The 15,520-nt window shown below is 40.5% G+C and overlaps 2 protein-coding genes across 3 annotated transcripts in view; both read left to right on the top strand.

Annotated features, from left to right (window-relative positions):
* unc5da (unc-5 netrin receptor Da) overlaps positions 1-3,952 on the top strand; it is a 263,938-nt gene extending 259,986 nt beyond the window's left edge. The window contains exon 17 of the mRNA XM_065244172.2: positions 1,392-3,952. Coding sequence (XP_065100244.1) covers positions 1,392-1,623 — 232 coding nt within the window. The 3' untranslated portion in view covers positions 1,624-3,952. The remainder of the gene's footprint in view (positions 1-1,391) is intronic.
* A 225-nt stretch (positions 3,953-4,177) lies between these two features.
* LOC135721731 (uncharacterized) lies at positions 4,178-11,650 on the top strand. Of its 2 annotated transcripts, none has more exons than XR_010521549.1 (2): positions 4,178-11,268; positions 11,532-11,650. XR_010521549.1 is itself a non-coding variant. In XM_065244171.1 (2 exons), the coding sequence occupies exon 2, from the start codon at positions 5,068-5,070 to the stop codon at positions 10,987-10,989; it is 5,922 nt and encodes a 1,973-aa protein (XP_065100243.1). In that variant the 5' UTR covers positions 4,178-4,594; positions 4,858-5,067; the 3' UTR covers positions 10,990-11,635. The 2 variants fall into 2 exon arrangements, 1 of the variants encoding a protein (XP_065100243.1); XM_065244171.1 differs by having other exon boundaries at positions 4,178-4,594; positions 4,858-11,635.
* The last annotated feature ends 3,870 nt before the right edge of the window (positions 11,651-15,520 follow it).

The following is a 15,520-nucleotide window of genomic DNA, read 5'->3' as shown; positions in this document are numbered from 1 at the left end:
ATAGACAGTAAAAGATAAGAAATCCGTAAATCGTAGCAAGGTAGCCAATGCTTGTCAATAACCTACTGGTACTCGGTAGGTCCTAAAGATGGCGGCATGATGTAAAAGGTCACGTGACTGAAATCCATCTATAGCCTTTCAGAAACATTAACACAAATTAACCCAGGATGGTTCGTCAGGTTTTGTCTACTCAAAATTTACTCTGCAACTTAATGTGTCAATTTTGCTTTGTGCAAAAGGCCATCTACGATTATGCTGGTCTCCTCCCAAACCAGTACTAACCAGTATAACCAACATGCAAAGTAAGGCTGTGTTAAGCTGGTCTTTTCAACATGCTACCGACTAATGCTTCAGTTTTTATATATATAGTTTTCACAGTCTAAAAATGCTGGGTTGTTTCAATCCACGGTTGGATCAATAGACAATCCTAACCAAGGGGTAAAGAACAAAAAATAAAAAGGTTGGGTTTGTCAACATTTGACTCTACCCTGGGTTGAAACATCCATGCACTGTATACTTTTAATCTTCTTCCAACATCATCGGGTGTTGTTATTTGCTGTTTTGCAATAGCGGAAGGTAACTATGAGGTCAACAGGTTATACAGAGTAGCTTGAAACTCAGCTGCATTAAACAGTAAGAGTTGTTTTCTTTTTCAATAATAGTTATGTCTGTTTGTTTGAGTCATACACCTGCACTACAGCATCTCTGGTTTCCTTTTCGATTAGATTACGTCTCGCAAAGATGGGTTGATTTTCTTCCAGCAAAATTTGGGTAATATCCTTCTCCCTGATATAAACTAATTTAACCATTTTTATATGTTGTGGGGGCATACAGGCATCGCAAGCTAACATTATTAAATAGAAAGTAATGCACACTGAGGCTCCTTGCAATGGAGTGTAATAATTCAGTGTCTCAATGGCATAATTAGAATTTATATAACCAAAATGTGGGTTAGGTCAATATGGATTTCAAATAAAATATACCCCAGTGAGTAAGCATTTTTTTTAAGTTTCCTAATTGAACTTTACACTAATTACATTTACACATTTAGCAGATGCATTTATCTAAAGTGGCTTACAATCTATACATTTCATTTATCAGTATGTGTGTTCCCTGGGAATCGAACCTGTGACCTTTGCGCTACTAATGCATTGCTTGACTATGAAAATGAAATAAACAAATTTTCTAAACCAATTAAACTCAGTTAAATAGTTAAAATAAAACTATATGGAACATCACTTTGCCGAAAGTGCGTCTGCACCATATGTCAGAGCACTACCCACTACACCATCTGCTCCGACTCCCTGAAATGTTTTAACGCATTGTTTTATACAGTGCTATTGTTTGTATCTTGTGCTATTGATCTAAGTTTATCTCATGTTTTTATTCAGGAATCTGGGTTATTTCGCATGCCAGGCGAGCCCATCTGCTGTAATACTGAGTTTATGGGAAGCCCAGCATCAGGACAGAGGCGATCTGGACTCTTTGGCCAGCGCTTTAGAGGAAATCGGTAAAGTTCACTCCAAACACTCAACCAGCGTGGACACTCTGGACCGGATCAGCAAAACTACTGACCCTACCATAAACCGCAGCAGTGAGGAACTAGACACGGACCATACCTAAAAACTTTATCCTTTGGAAATGAGGAGCTCATTGCTGAGAGGAGAGGGTGTATCGTAGGGAGAGGGGAGGTGGCATTTTAAGAGGTTGCCCCACCCTTTCAAACGGTTGCTCCTCCCCCTTTTTGACTGACTAAAACAGGGTGTTACAAATGGGACGTGACCAAATAGACAAGCTACAGTGATGCACAGAAACTTTCTCACACGCACATATCCACACAATATTCTTATAAGTTACTCATAAATGCATCAGAACAAACTAAAAACGTAAGCATAATTTTGCAGCTAAAGATTGTGGGTATGCTTTTGCAACATTACTGTTTTCAGCAGAGATTAAATGAAGTTTAAGTCTTGACTTGCAACCACAAGCTTGGGCAACTCGAACTGTGTGACCAGACTGGGCTGCCTTGATGCTTCAGAATGTGTTGTCGTTTTTGTGTGACAATTTTTTGCGTCTTTCTGTTTCAATACCAAAACGGTTGTCTGCATTTCTGAGTTACTTTCTGATTGCAATTAGATTAAAAAGAGAAAAATCTGTTGTTCTATTGATTACCATTAAAGCCTGTTGGGTGTAAACTGAAAGCTATAAGCTACTCAAAGATAACCAAACAACTACTTTCAAAAGATGAGATTTATTTGAAAAAAAAAAAAAACACACAAGTCAATGCTTTCAGAAAGTGTGAATTGAGGTATAATAGAAAATGATTGTAAAGTCTCTCAAAATGACAAATGATGGACAACTGTGTGTCATAGATTTTAAATCCGGAGTCCTTTATTGCAAAACTCTGCGAAATCAATCAATCATATTTTGACAGTAACCTGTGGTGGTTTCATGTGATATCACCTGCCCATGGGTAATTTTTCACCCGTTTGTAGATTTTGTTTTATCTGAATACATCTAGTACCAGATTTTGACCTTATGCCGTCCACAAGGGATTCAAACTGACAAAACACCTTTTTTAAAACGCACAATATGCTAATATGTTCACATACAGACATACATAATAAAAGGCATTATGTAAAATCAACCTCACATAGCAGTATCTGCAAGCATGTCTCATCCGGGCTGAACATCATTGCACATCATTTCATCTGAGTGTGAAAGATGAGCTGCCAGGATATGTGTGACGCTAATGCTGTATTAACATAAAATTGTGTGAATATGTGATGAAGTAATGTTGCATCAGGCTACGAAGATGGTGCTTTTTGATGTGGGAAAATATTAGCAAAACCATATGGGTGATTCTCGCAAAATTATACTTATGAGGTGTCATGAAACATTTTGATAAAAAATAAATGCTATCAAAATAAGAAGCATACAGTTACAAACATCTCTTCATTTACTATTTTGCACATGATTTCAAATGACTTCATACAAACCAATTTTGTAGTTTTTTCCACATTTAAGGTGAAAATTTTCATTACCGCAACGTGTCCATGGCTGGATTTGGGTTCTTTGACATGGAAATATTAATAATTTAAAAATCTTAAAAATTAAAAGCTTTGGTGCATGTTATACTATAAAGATTTACAGTAAAGAAACATGTGGTATTTTGTGATCATTGGCAAATGCAAAGACAACAATAAGAAATATAAATGTGTCCAAGACCAATTTTCTCATCATCCGCAACACTTTTCAATCATTGTTTAAGCCCTCAAGGAACTAAAATTTAAAACAAAAAATTGTTGGAAGGGACATAATTGACTGTGACACTCAAGATGGCTACCAGGTAAGCAGTTCTTATTTTTTCTCTCCAAATAAAAGTTGAAATTGTTTGTCATAGTACCTAGGCAACTTTTTAGTTCGAATTACCGAAACATGAGTTTGTAAATGCATTTATTTAATGTAATATCATGTTGCGGTTATGATAATTTTTGATGATGATAATCTAAAAAATGTAAATAATTCTATAGGAATTTTTTTAAATACCCCAAAAATAATGGTTATAGTAAGTTCAGACCTTAATCTTATATGTGCAAAAATAGATTTCGTGAGAATCACTCATATGTGGGTCAGGTCTAATATACACTAGAAGGGTGAAAATCAAGGGTGAATGGAGGGGTAGGACAGCTCTCCTAAACAAGTTTCCACCTTAACTTGTTTGGTGGAGCTAAATTCAAGTCTCAAATGTTGATGCCACCTTTACATATACTGTGTGTGTGAGTGAGAGAGAGAGAGAGAGAGAGAGAGAGAGAGAGAGAGAGAGGGAGAAAGGTCTATTTAATTCATATAATATGTGTGTGATGGATGGTTGATGTTGCCTTGAAAAAGGAAAAAAGGAAAACTTCTGTGTTTTTTGGATGAGATATTAGTGAGTTTTATTTAAATAAATGATTATTAATTTATTAGAAGTGGAAAAAAAGTTTTTTCCTTATTTTCTGTGTGCTTTGCATTTATTTAAACACTTTAAAACACTGGAAAGCTTTTTATAGTATTGATTGATGAATGGTTGATTTTAAAAAAATTTAAAGGTGGGGTACGTGATTTTTGAAAAAACACTTTGGAAATGGGAGTCGGGCCGACTTCACACTTGTAGCCAGTCAGCAGTAAGGGTTGCGTGTCAACTAACCAACATCGTTGCCTGGGTTGCATATGTGTGGGGCTGGTCTACCAAAGAAGGTCCAGATTCTATTGGGGTAAGGGTGTGTTTGTTTAGGTGATTTCAAAAGTCCATATTGGCTTTTAGAGATCATGGCCCCCACCTTTAATGTAACAGTAAATTATTAGTAATAGAAGAAATATCTTTCCATCTGCAATGATATGTGTTCTGTATTAGTGTGTTCTGTGTTAATGTGTTACTCCTCCTTCTCCCCCTAGTGGATACTAAAGAAATTACAGTCACATTTGTTCTGTGGCTTCTTTTAATGACATCATCAGGAAGTGCCCAGTAATGTCTTCAGTTAGCAGCTTCTGGTATTTCAGAACCAGTCTAAGTCCATCTGCTCACATTTTAAGCTATAAACGAGCATCGTTGGTATGTAAATGTTCTTTAACATGTCATCTATCTATGCAGAGGAATATTTTCATGTAAGATGAGATATGTTATTAAAAATAGATTTCCGGGTGTTCATTTATCCCGGCTGTGGCATAAATAGAATAGTCTGAGCAAACTTATGACTAAATCCTTTAAATAGTTATTTCATTGTGTAAAATGACAAGTTGTGCTAGTATTGTTTAAAACGTGAACAGACTTAATGTGAAGATTTAGTACTCATTTATGTATATTTTTGGTTTCAGTTTTACCCTACTTTTGTCATCATTAAAGAAGTGAATGATTCATCTTCGTCCGGTGTGGTGATTAGAAGAGGAGTTAAACTATCTGTCAATTTACACAAAGGGCTGTAATAAGGACGGAACAGTAAAACAACGCCTCATAAGCGAGCTGATATACAGCAGATCTGGACCCCGCACGCTGCAGTTCTGAAATAAAGGTAGCCAGCATACACAATGTCCCAAGACGATGCAAAATCAAGGGGCTCATGGATCACCAGATCTCAAGCTTCCCGCACATCCAGTCGCCATAGCAGATCTAGTGCAGCCGCAGCTATGGCACGCGCAGAAGCGGAAGCAGCCAGAGCAAAAGTAGCATATGCTGAAAAGGAGATGCAAATCAAAATTCAAAAAGCACAATTGGAAGCATCATTGGAGAAACTGAATGCAGAAAAGACAGCAGCTGCGGCCGTAGCCAAAGCAGAGGTTTTGGAGGCTGCTCTGGAGTTTGAGAATGATGGGTATTGCTCCAAGCTAAAGTGTGGATCGGAACAGCGATCTTACAACCCCATACAAATGACTGAAGAGTATGTACAAAAACATAGTATATTGGACAGCAGTCTAAACCCAGAGTCACAACTACAGGGTTTCCCTACTTACACCCAACCTCAGCATACACCCCCTCCGCAAGTGCCTACAACACTCACTTATCAACCCACGCAGCTCAAGCCTGAAAGGAATGAAGACCCACAGACTGAAACACACCATTCTCCAAAATGTTCTACCACAATAAGCAAGAACCCCGCACATGCACAAATAGGAGATGGAAAACACACTGAGTACTGGGGTCACAAAACGTATGACAGCTATCACCCTCCATTAGCCACACCTATAAATACGCACCAACCAGCATATCATGATAGTCACATAGGGGCTTATGACGGCCGTCACTACCCGCCAAGTACGTCTGTCCACAGCGAACTACGAGACAATGTGTTCAGAGGTTCGTCTGATGAAAATAAAAATGTGACAGACTTTGTAAGCTTTCTTGCCAGACGAGAGCTGGTTTCAACAGGACTGTTGAAGTTCGATGATAAACCTGGAAACTACAGGGCATGGAAGGCGTCTTTCCTGAACACTGTCAGAGGCCTCAATCTTAGTGCAAAAGAAGAAATAGATTTGTTAGTAAAGTGGCTGGGGCCAGAGTCAGCAGAACATGCGAAACGCTTGAGAGCTGTACACGTCAATGACCCAGAAAAGGGGCTGTTAGTTGTGTGGGAGAGACTGGAAGAGTGCTATGGTGCACCCGAAGTCATTGAGGACGCACTATGGAAGAGACTAGATAACTTTCCAAGGATTTCAAACAAAGACAATCAGAAACTCAGGGAGCTCGCAGACTTGCTGACCGAGCTACAAGCTGTAAAATCGGAAGGTGAACTCCCAGGCCTTGCATATCTAGACACAGCACGCGGTATAAGCAATATCGTACAGAAGCTACCGTTTGCTTTGCAAGAAAGATGGATGACACAAGGCTCCAGCTACAAAGACAGCTACAGAGTTGCCTTCCCTCCATTCTCTTTCTTTGTCAACTTTGTCTCCCAACAAGCAAGGACACGTAACGACCCAAGTTTCATGTTTGTTCCTTGTACTGGAGATCAGACCAAGACAGACAAATATACAAATAAAAACATGAGCTACCGTACTCCCGTATCAGTCCATAAAACTGACATCTCATCAGCCTCAGCTACTGCAACTGACCCTACACACACAAAGATAGAAGACCCAGCAAAGACATGTCCTATTCATAAGAAGCCCCACCCCCTTTACAAATGCCGTGCGTTCAGAGAGAGACCCCTCGAGGAGAGAAAAGCCCTTTTGAAACAAATTGGCATCTGTTTTCATTGTTGTGCGTCAACATCTCATTTCGCGAAGAACTGTGTAAAGAATGTTAGATGCACAGAGTGTGACGACGACAAACACCATTCGATCCTACACCCAGGGCCCGCTCCATGGTCCATCAAGACCCTAAAACTTACACACGAGCATGGCGGGGAGGATGAGATCGTCGGTCCAAACGTTGCAGTGACTTCAAAGTGTACAGAAGTTTGTGGCGGAGACACGACTGAAAGATCCTGTTCTAAGATTTGTTTGGTCAGAGTCTTCCCTACCGGCCAAAAGGAGAAAGCAGTGGAGCTGTACATCATATTGGATGAACAGAGTAATCGGTCCCTGGTAAGATCGGAATTCTTCGAGCTCTTCAATGTTAAAGGCGACCGCTCTCCATATTCCCTCAGGACATGTGCGGGCATAGTGGAGAAGTCAGGGAGAAGAGCACACGGCTTCCAGGTACAGTCTTTGGATGAGAAAGTCACTCTCTCCCTCCCTACTCTGATAGAGTGCAATCAAATTCCCAACAACCGATCTGAAATTCCCACTCCAGAGGTAGCTGTCCAGCACACGCACCTAAAATGTATCGCAAAACAGATTCCAACTTTACATACCCAGGCACCCATAATGTTGCTGCTTGGCAGAGACCTCATCAGAGTCCACAAAGTGCGTAAACAAATTAATGGCCCACACAACTCTCCATACGCACAAAAGCTCGACTTGGGCTGGGTTATAGTGGGCAGTGTCTGCCTTGGTAAAGTCCACAAACCAGACGTAGTGAACACCTTCTACACTAACACACTGGAGAATGGACGAGCATCCCTCTTCAAACCATGCCCCAACCGCTACTTTGTGAAAGAAATACATGACAACACTGGGTCTCTCATCTGCAAGGACCACATAGGATGCGCTGTTTTTCAGAGATCCAAAGATGACGACAAAATTGCACCTTCATTTGAAGACGCAGCGTTTCTGAACATCATGGAACTAGGGTTTTACAAAGATAAAGATAACAGTTGGACAGCTCCCTTACCTTTTAAGATACCGAGACGCCACCTGCCCAACAACAAGGTTCAAGCTCTTAACCGTTTCAGATCGCTGCAGCGGTCCTTTAACAGAAAACCAGAGCTGAAGGAGCACTTCTTCGCATTTATGCAAAAGATATTTCAAAATGGACATGCAGAAGAAGCCCCCATGCTCGAACCTGAGGAGGAGTGCTGGTATCTACCTATTTTTGGGGTGTATCACCCTAAAAAACCTGGGCAGATCAGAGCAGTTTTTGACTCAAGTGCTAAGCACAACGGCGTTTCTCTTAATGATGTTCTCCTGACTGGTCCCGACCTTAATAATAACCTCCTGGGCGTGCTGCTTCGTTTCCGTCAGGACTCCATTGCCATCACAGCGGACATCCAGCAGATGTTCCACTGCTTCCTTGTCAGACCAGACCACAGGAACTTCTTACGTTTTCTGTGGTATCAAGACAACGACTTTAACAAAGACATCAAGGAATATAGAATGCGCGTGCATGTTTTTGGCAACAGTCCTTCACCGGCTGTTGCTATCTTTGGATTGAGGAAGACAGCACAAGAGGGAGAGGAGACCTTTGGAAGAGATGTTAGAAGATTCGTGGAGAGGAACTTCTACGTAGATGATGCATTAAAATCTCTACCTTCAGCTCCAGCTGCTATCGATCTGCTCAAAAGAGCACAGCAGATGCTGGCATGTTCCAACCTCAGGCTGCATAAGATCGCGTCAAACAATGCAGAAGTCATGGCAGCCTTCCCCTCAGACGACCATGCCAGCAACCTAAAGGATCTAGATCCGGAAGCCGGTGATCTCCCCATGCAACGAAGTTTAGGTGTCAGTTGGGATCTGAAGAATGACACATTTACATTTCAGGTGTCTGATGAACACAAACCTTTTACACGACGTGGAGTCTTGTCAACCATTAACAGCCTGTATGACCCCTTGGGATTCGTCGCCCCGATCTTGTTGCAGGGGAAAGCCATACTTCGAGAATTAACAGTTGACTGTCATGACTGGGACGCACCGCTACCTGCCGAGAAAGAGCAGCTATGGACAGCATGGAGAGGATCACTCCAAGAGCTCATAAACCTACAGATACCTAGGTCCTATACAAAGGTCTCTCCATCCACAGCCCAACGCAGAGAGCTCTGCATTTTCTCGGATGCATCAGTCAAGTCAGTAGCAGCTGTGGCCTACTTAAGGCTCTTTGATCAAGATGGAAGCTTTCACGTAAGCTTTGTTTTTGGCAAAGCAAAACTAGCCCCTCGACCGGAATTGACTATTCCGCGGTTGGAACTATGTGCTGCCGTGTTAGCAGTGGACATCGCAGAGTTCATTACTGCTGAGCTGGACATTCAGCTAGATGACATCAGCTATTTCACGGACAGTAAGGTAGTGTTGGGCTACATCTACAATGAAAAGCGCCGGTTCTATGTCTTCGTGAACAACAGAGTGCAGCGGATAAGAAGGTTTTCCAGCCCCACACAGTGGCACTTTGTATCAACGGACAATAATCCTGCTGATCATGCAACGAGATTCATCTCAGCAGCACGCCTCAAAGACACCATGTGGCTCACAGGTCCAGCTTTCCTGTCGCAGCCCCAGCAAATGCACCTCCGACAGGGCACCTTTGACCTAGTGAATCCGGAACAGGACGTAGATGTCCGCCTTCTTGTATATACTCTGAGCACTACTGTCAGGGAAAGACTGCTTGGGTCCCAACGGTTTTGTCGTTTCTCAAGCTGGAAGTCGCTCACCCGTGCCATTTCATGTCTTACCCATATAGTCCTCCTCTACAAGAAGAATACAGAAGGTTCTCGTGATGGTTGCAATGGATGGCATCACTGCGCCCAAGGTCACACGGTAGAGATGCTCACCAAGGCCCAAAACACAATCATACGTACAGTTCAAGAGGAGACTTATGCAAAAGAGCTGCAGTGTATCAGGGATCAAATATCTCTTCCACAGGACAGTCTCATCAGAGCTCTGAGCCCTTTCATTGACACGGATGGTCTCATTAGAGTGGGTGGACGTATCACAGAGGCTAGTTTGGGATATGAGGAGAAGCAACCTATAATAGTTCCTGGTCGCCACCACATTGCCACTCTTCTTGTGCGCTATTATCATGAACAGACTCAACATCAGGGACGCCTCTTTACAGAGGGTGCCATTCGTTCTGCAGGCTTGTGGATTGTGGGTGGAAAAAGGTGTGTGAACAGTCTCATTTTCAGATGTGTCACTTGTCGTAGACTCCGTCGCACCTGCGAAACTCAGAAAATGGCCGACTTACCTGACTGCCGCCTTAACATGGATCCTCCATTTTCATATGTGGGACTCGATGTCTTTGGACCATGGTCAGTCTCGTCACGACGCACACGGGGAGGTCAAGCAGACAGTAAAAGATGGGCGGTCTTGTTCTGCTGTCTAAGCATTCGTGCCATCCACATCGAAATCATCGAATCTATGGACACATCTTCTTTTATCAATGCCTTGAGAAGGTTCATCGCAATTCGTGGACCGGTCAAACAGCTACGCTCAGACAGGGGAACCAACTTTGTCGGAGCCTGTCATGAGCTATTGATTCCTTCCAACATCAATAAAAAAGTGGAGAGATTTCTTACGGATCAAGGTTGCATGTGGGAGTTTAACCCCCCTCACGCCTCCCATATGGGCGGGGCCTGGGAAAGGATGATAGGGCTGACCCGCAAGATCTTGGACTCAATGTTCTTACAGCTGGGGTCTTCAAGAATCACCCACGAGGTCCTAGTCACCTTGATGGCTGAAGTGACAGCCATTGTAAATTCCAGACCGCTCATACCAGTGTCTACAGATCCAGATGATCCATTTATACTTACCCCTGCGACTCTGTTAACACAAAAAACTGGCCCCTCTCTTGCACCTCCAGGCGACTTCGATGGCAAAGACTTGTACAGACGTCAGTGGAGACAGGTACAAAGTCTTGCCAACACCTTCTGGGACAAATGGAGGAAACAATACCTGTCCACTCTGCAGACGAGAAGGAAGTGGCAGTCTGACAAGCCAAATCTCACTAAAGGGAGTTTAGTGCTCATCAAAGTCAATCAAGCCAAAAGAAACACATGGCCTATAGGGCGTATCACAGAAGTGTTTCCCAGCAAGGATGGCAGAGTTCGCAAAGTGGAAGTGAAGGTAGCACATCCAGATGGGGTTAAAGTGTACCTGAGGCCAGTTACAGAGTTGGTCCTCCTCTTACCATCCGAAGACTAGACTATGCCTGCCCTTTCAGACATGTATGATAGATTAAGTAATGGTATCCAGGGACACCAGACGGGGAGTGTTCTGTATTAGTGTGTTCTGTGTTAATGTGTTACTCCTCCTTCTCCCCCTAGTGGATACTAAAGAAATTACAGTCACATTTGTTCTGTGGCTTCTTTTAATGACATCATCAGGAAGTGCCCAGTAATGTCTTCAGTTAGCAGCTTCTGGTATTTCAGAACCAGTCTAAGTCCATCTGCTCACATTTTAAGCTATAAACGAGCATCGTTGGTATGTAAATGTTCTTTAACATGTCATCTATCTATGCAGAGGAATATTTTCATGTAAGATGAGATATGTTATTAAAAATAGATTTCCGGGTGTTCATTTATCCCGGCTGTGGCATAAATAGAATAGTCTGAGCAAACTTATGACTAAATCCTTTAAATAGTTATTTCATTGTGTAAAATGACAAGTTGTGCTAGTATTGTTTAAAACGTGAACAGACTTAATGTGAAGATTTAGTACTCATTTATGTATATTTTTGGTTTCAGTTTTACCCTACTTTTGTCATCATTAAAGAAGTGAATGATTCATCTTCGTCCGGTGTGGTGATTAGAAGAGGAGTTAAACTATCTGTCAATTTACACAAAGGGCTGTAATAAGGACGGAACAATATGAATGAACCAAAATATACCGAGCCCCTAAGGTGTCATAGGAGTAAAAAAAAATGTAAAGTTTAGTTTCATGTGCTCACGTGAAACGTTTTGTGTGCTCATGTGAAACTTCTGCGTGCACACATGAAAGCGAAGATAGTTTTAAACAAGATAGTTTCACGTGCGCACGCGATAGTTTCACGTGAAACTAAACTTTATTTAATTTTGCTCCATGTCCCCTTAGGGGCTCTGTAATAATAAGCCCTGATTTTAACAATTATTTTCAGACTGTTACAAGTTATGGCGTGTGTACATAACATTGGATTAAAAATAGACATTTCTATATATCGATGCATAATGTCGATATTTAAAGCATTTGTTACACAATTTTATGGTACAGTAAGCTGTATACAATGTGGAAAAAGTGCAGTACACAAGTTTTACATTAAACAGTTTGTGATTATTTACTATAAAAGGGCTGTTTGTGACCAGCAGATGGCAGCAGGTAACTTGTTTTATCATTTTTCTCTGTTTAACTACAGACTAAAATGTTATGACTTTTCTTTAGATTTGCAGATTTTTTTTAAATGTTAAAATTAAATGTAAAATGCAAATTCAGTATTTAGGAAAATGTATATTTTGATACGGAGATATGCTGTTAATATGTACTTACATATTAATTCAAATTAGAAATTGTGATTATTTACTATGAAAGGGCTGTTTGTGACCAGCAGATGGCACCAGATAACTTGTTTTATCATTTCTCTCTGTTCAACTACAGACTAAAATGTTATGACTTTTCTGGACAGACTGACAGAAAAATACAATATAAACAATTGCAATTTCAAATGTGAATTAATATATATAACTAGCAGCATTGTGTTTGGCAATATCTGCTTATATATATATATATATACTTTATAAGCAGATATTGCCAAACACAAAGCTGCTACTTTAAAAGGCCATAAATGAATAAAAGGAGTCATTCCAGAGGCCACACTCACAGATCTCACCCAGTACCGACATCTCCTGCCTGGGCCACTGACACTTTCACTACGTATATACACTTTACAGATTTAAAACAGATCCCTCCACACAAGCAGAAGCCTCAAGAGTTAACACTCCCACTCGAAGTCTTAACCTAAACAATCCAGGTCTCTGGATAACACAAGGGTGTGAGTGGAGATGACTGTTTTATGCAAACATCTCAGCCACACGTTCTTTATAACTGCTGCACCTCCTGCCAATTCCCTTGAGTCTTTATACTTCATTTTAAGCATATTATTGTATTAATTAGAAGCATTACTGTATTATTGATCTTTTTCTAAAGTTTACAGAAGAGAACTGAATATTTTCTAATGGAATGTCGTTTTCCTTTGTGCTTCAATGGGCCCAGATATGGATCACAAGACACATCGGGGGAATCATTTACTTAAGGCCTCTGGCACTTTCAGGAGGTTTTAGTTTGTTTAACCGTTAACATATCCGGGCAGACAGCACAAGTCAGCAATTATAAATCTAGCGGCTCGGTTAAAGCATGGCCTGAGGTCTGTCATGCTGAGTATAGGATACTTAAACTGACAGAAAAATACAATATATTCAAATTAATATACAATATATTCAAAATATATTAAAATATTATATATATTCAAATATATTTCAATAAAAAAATCAATTCTGTCTTAATTCAACCTTATGTCACTCTAAAGGAAGTTAAAGTGTTAAATCATTTGTTTCTGATACAGTGAAACTATGTCTTAAAGGCGGGGTGCGTGATCTCTAAAAAGCCAATGTTGATATTTGAAATCACCTAAACAAGCATGCCCCTACCCCAATAGAATCTGGACCTTCTTTTGATAGACCCATCCACACATACACAACCCAGGCAATGATATCGGTTAGTAGACACGCCCCTTAATGCTAATTGGCTACAAGTGTGTTTTCGTACTCAACCCGACTTCCTTTTTTAAAGTGTTTTTAAAAAATCATGCACCCCGCCTTTAACTCTTTCCCCGCGATTGACGAGTCAATTAAAGGTCACGTTCTTCCTGATCCCATTTTTCAAACTTTAGTTAATGTGTAATGTTAATATAATAGCATAAATAATACCTGCAAAATGATAAAGCTCAAAAGTTCACTGCCAGGTGATATATTTTCAGAATTCGCCTTTCAAAGCCTACAGCGAACGGACGGTTTGGACTACAGCCCTCTGAATGACGTCAATAAAAGAGTTTTTAAGTAAACTCCGCCCACAGGAATATGTCAGTCGCCAGCTTTGGCTCAGATGGCTCTGCTAAGCTAAGCTGCTGTCGAATCACAACATACTAAACAAGCTGCACAATCAGAACTCCTTACGTATTTCTGAAAGAGGGACTTCGTAGAACAAGGATATAGACAGCGATATACAGATAAGTAAATTGTGTGAAAAATGCTGTGGTTTTTTACACGTAAAAGAACACTTGTTAATTGCCCACTGTAAACACAATCATAGCTTCAAAATAACAGGAAGAACGGGACCTTTAAGAGAAAACGCTTCCCTGCCACAGACAAGTTTTTCTGGCAATCCATATTTCGGCTATTATCCACCAGGTGGCACTCATACCCACCTTAAAAAACCCGGAAGCAACCACTTAGGCAAACAGTAACAACTCGGTGTATGTTTTGATCATCGCTCTGAATCTGATCTCTAACAAAAGTCCTTCTCAAAAATGCAATTATCTTAGCTTTTTGCCTAAACTTTTGTATTTTTAAAAGAAACCTATCCATATTTGAGAGGTGACAAAAAGAGAACAAATGAAGGTAGAATGAAACGTTTTTTTTTTTTTAAGTAGAGGGTCTATTCTTTCATTTGATATATTGTATGTTTATATATTGTATAAATGAAAGAATAGACCCTCTACTTCAAAAAAAAAAAAAAAAAACGTTTCATTCTACCTTCATTTGTTCTCTTTTTGTCACCTCTCAAATATGGATAGGTTTCTTTTAAAAAACAATTTGTAATTAAAGAAGAACATTTTCTGAAAGGCATTAACATTTTGTGAAAATTATAAAAAAAATTCTGGCACTGGCTGGCAACTATTTTTAAAAACACAAGCGGGAAAATAAATTATTTTGTTTTCATCCTTTCTGGAGCAGATTAAAACCATTTCTTTAAGAAGTTTAAAAGTGTTTGGTGTTCAACAGAAGAAAGCTCCCAACATGAAGATGCAGCCCAGTCTCACAAAATGATGTACCTATAGTCACGTAATTTTTTATTATTTTTCGTGATACTGTCACAAATTTTTGTGTTTGTTCATGATCATATCACGAATTTCTGTTTATGTGTCATTGTCATGTATTGGTTACTCAATTGCTTTGTCCTATTTGTTCTAATGACATCCTTACCTAGCCTGGTTAGCCAGACCTACATCAAGATGGAAGGTCTGGCAACTCGTCACACAGACGGCTCAATCCGAGGGGCGGGATAAAAGGTTGTCCCTCAAAATGCCTTTGCACACAATAGGATAGCGCTACGGCCAATCAGAGCTAATTGGTATATTAAACTTTTACCAAAACCAGTCGGCAAAACTCCAAACATCTTGCTTAAAAAGGACTTCAGTAGGGTTCTTTGCTCTTTTCTCAAAAAAAAACATAACTCTAATGCTGCGTTTACACCAGTTGTGGTAGAGGCGGCAAGCGTGGGTGATTTACATGTTAAGTCAATGCAAAAACGCAATTACATGCGGATTACTATCCTGCGACGCGTTCCGTGCGAATTGAGCATTGCCGAATCTAAACTTCGGCAGATTTCCACGCCGCGTTAACCAATCAGGACCTTGTTGTAGTAGTGAGGTGATTACAGAAAGCGAGCGGAGTGGCGGAGTCTCCGCGGAGTCGCAGAAGCCCCT

Source organism: Paramisgurnus dabryanus, chromosome 18 (assembly GCF_030506205.2).
Source record: "Paramisgurnus dabryanus chromosome 18, PD_genome_1.1, whole genome shotgun sequence".
In the NCBI taxonomy this organism is placed as follows: Eukaryota; Metazoa; Chordata; class Actinopteri; order Cypriniformes; family Cobitidae; genus Paramisgurnus; species Paramisgurnus dabryanus.
The sequence above is the reverse complement of the archived record's forward strand: the minus strand, read 5'-3'. Positions and strand labels throughout refer to the sequence as shown.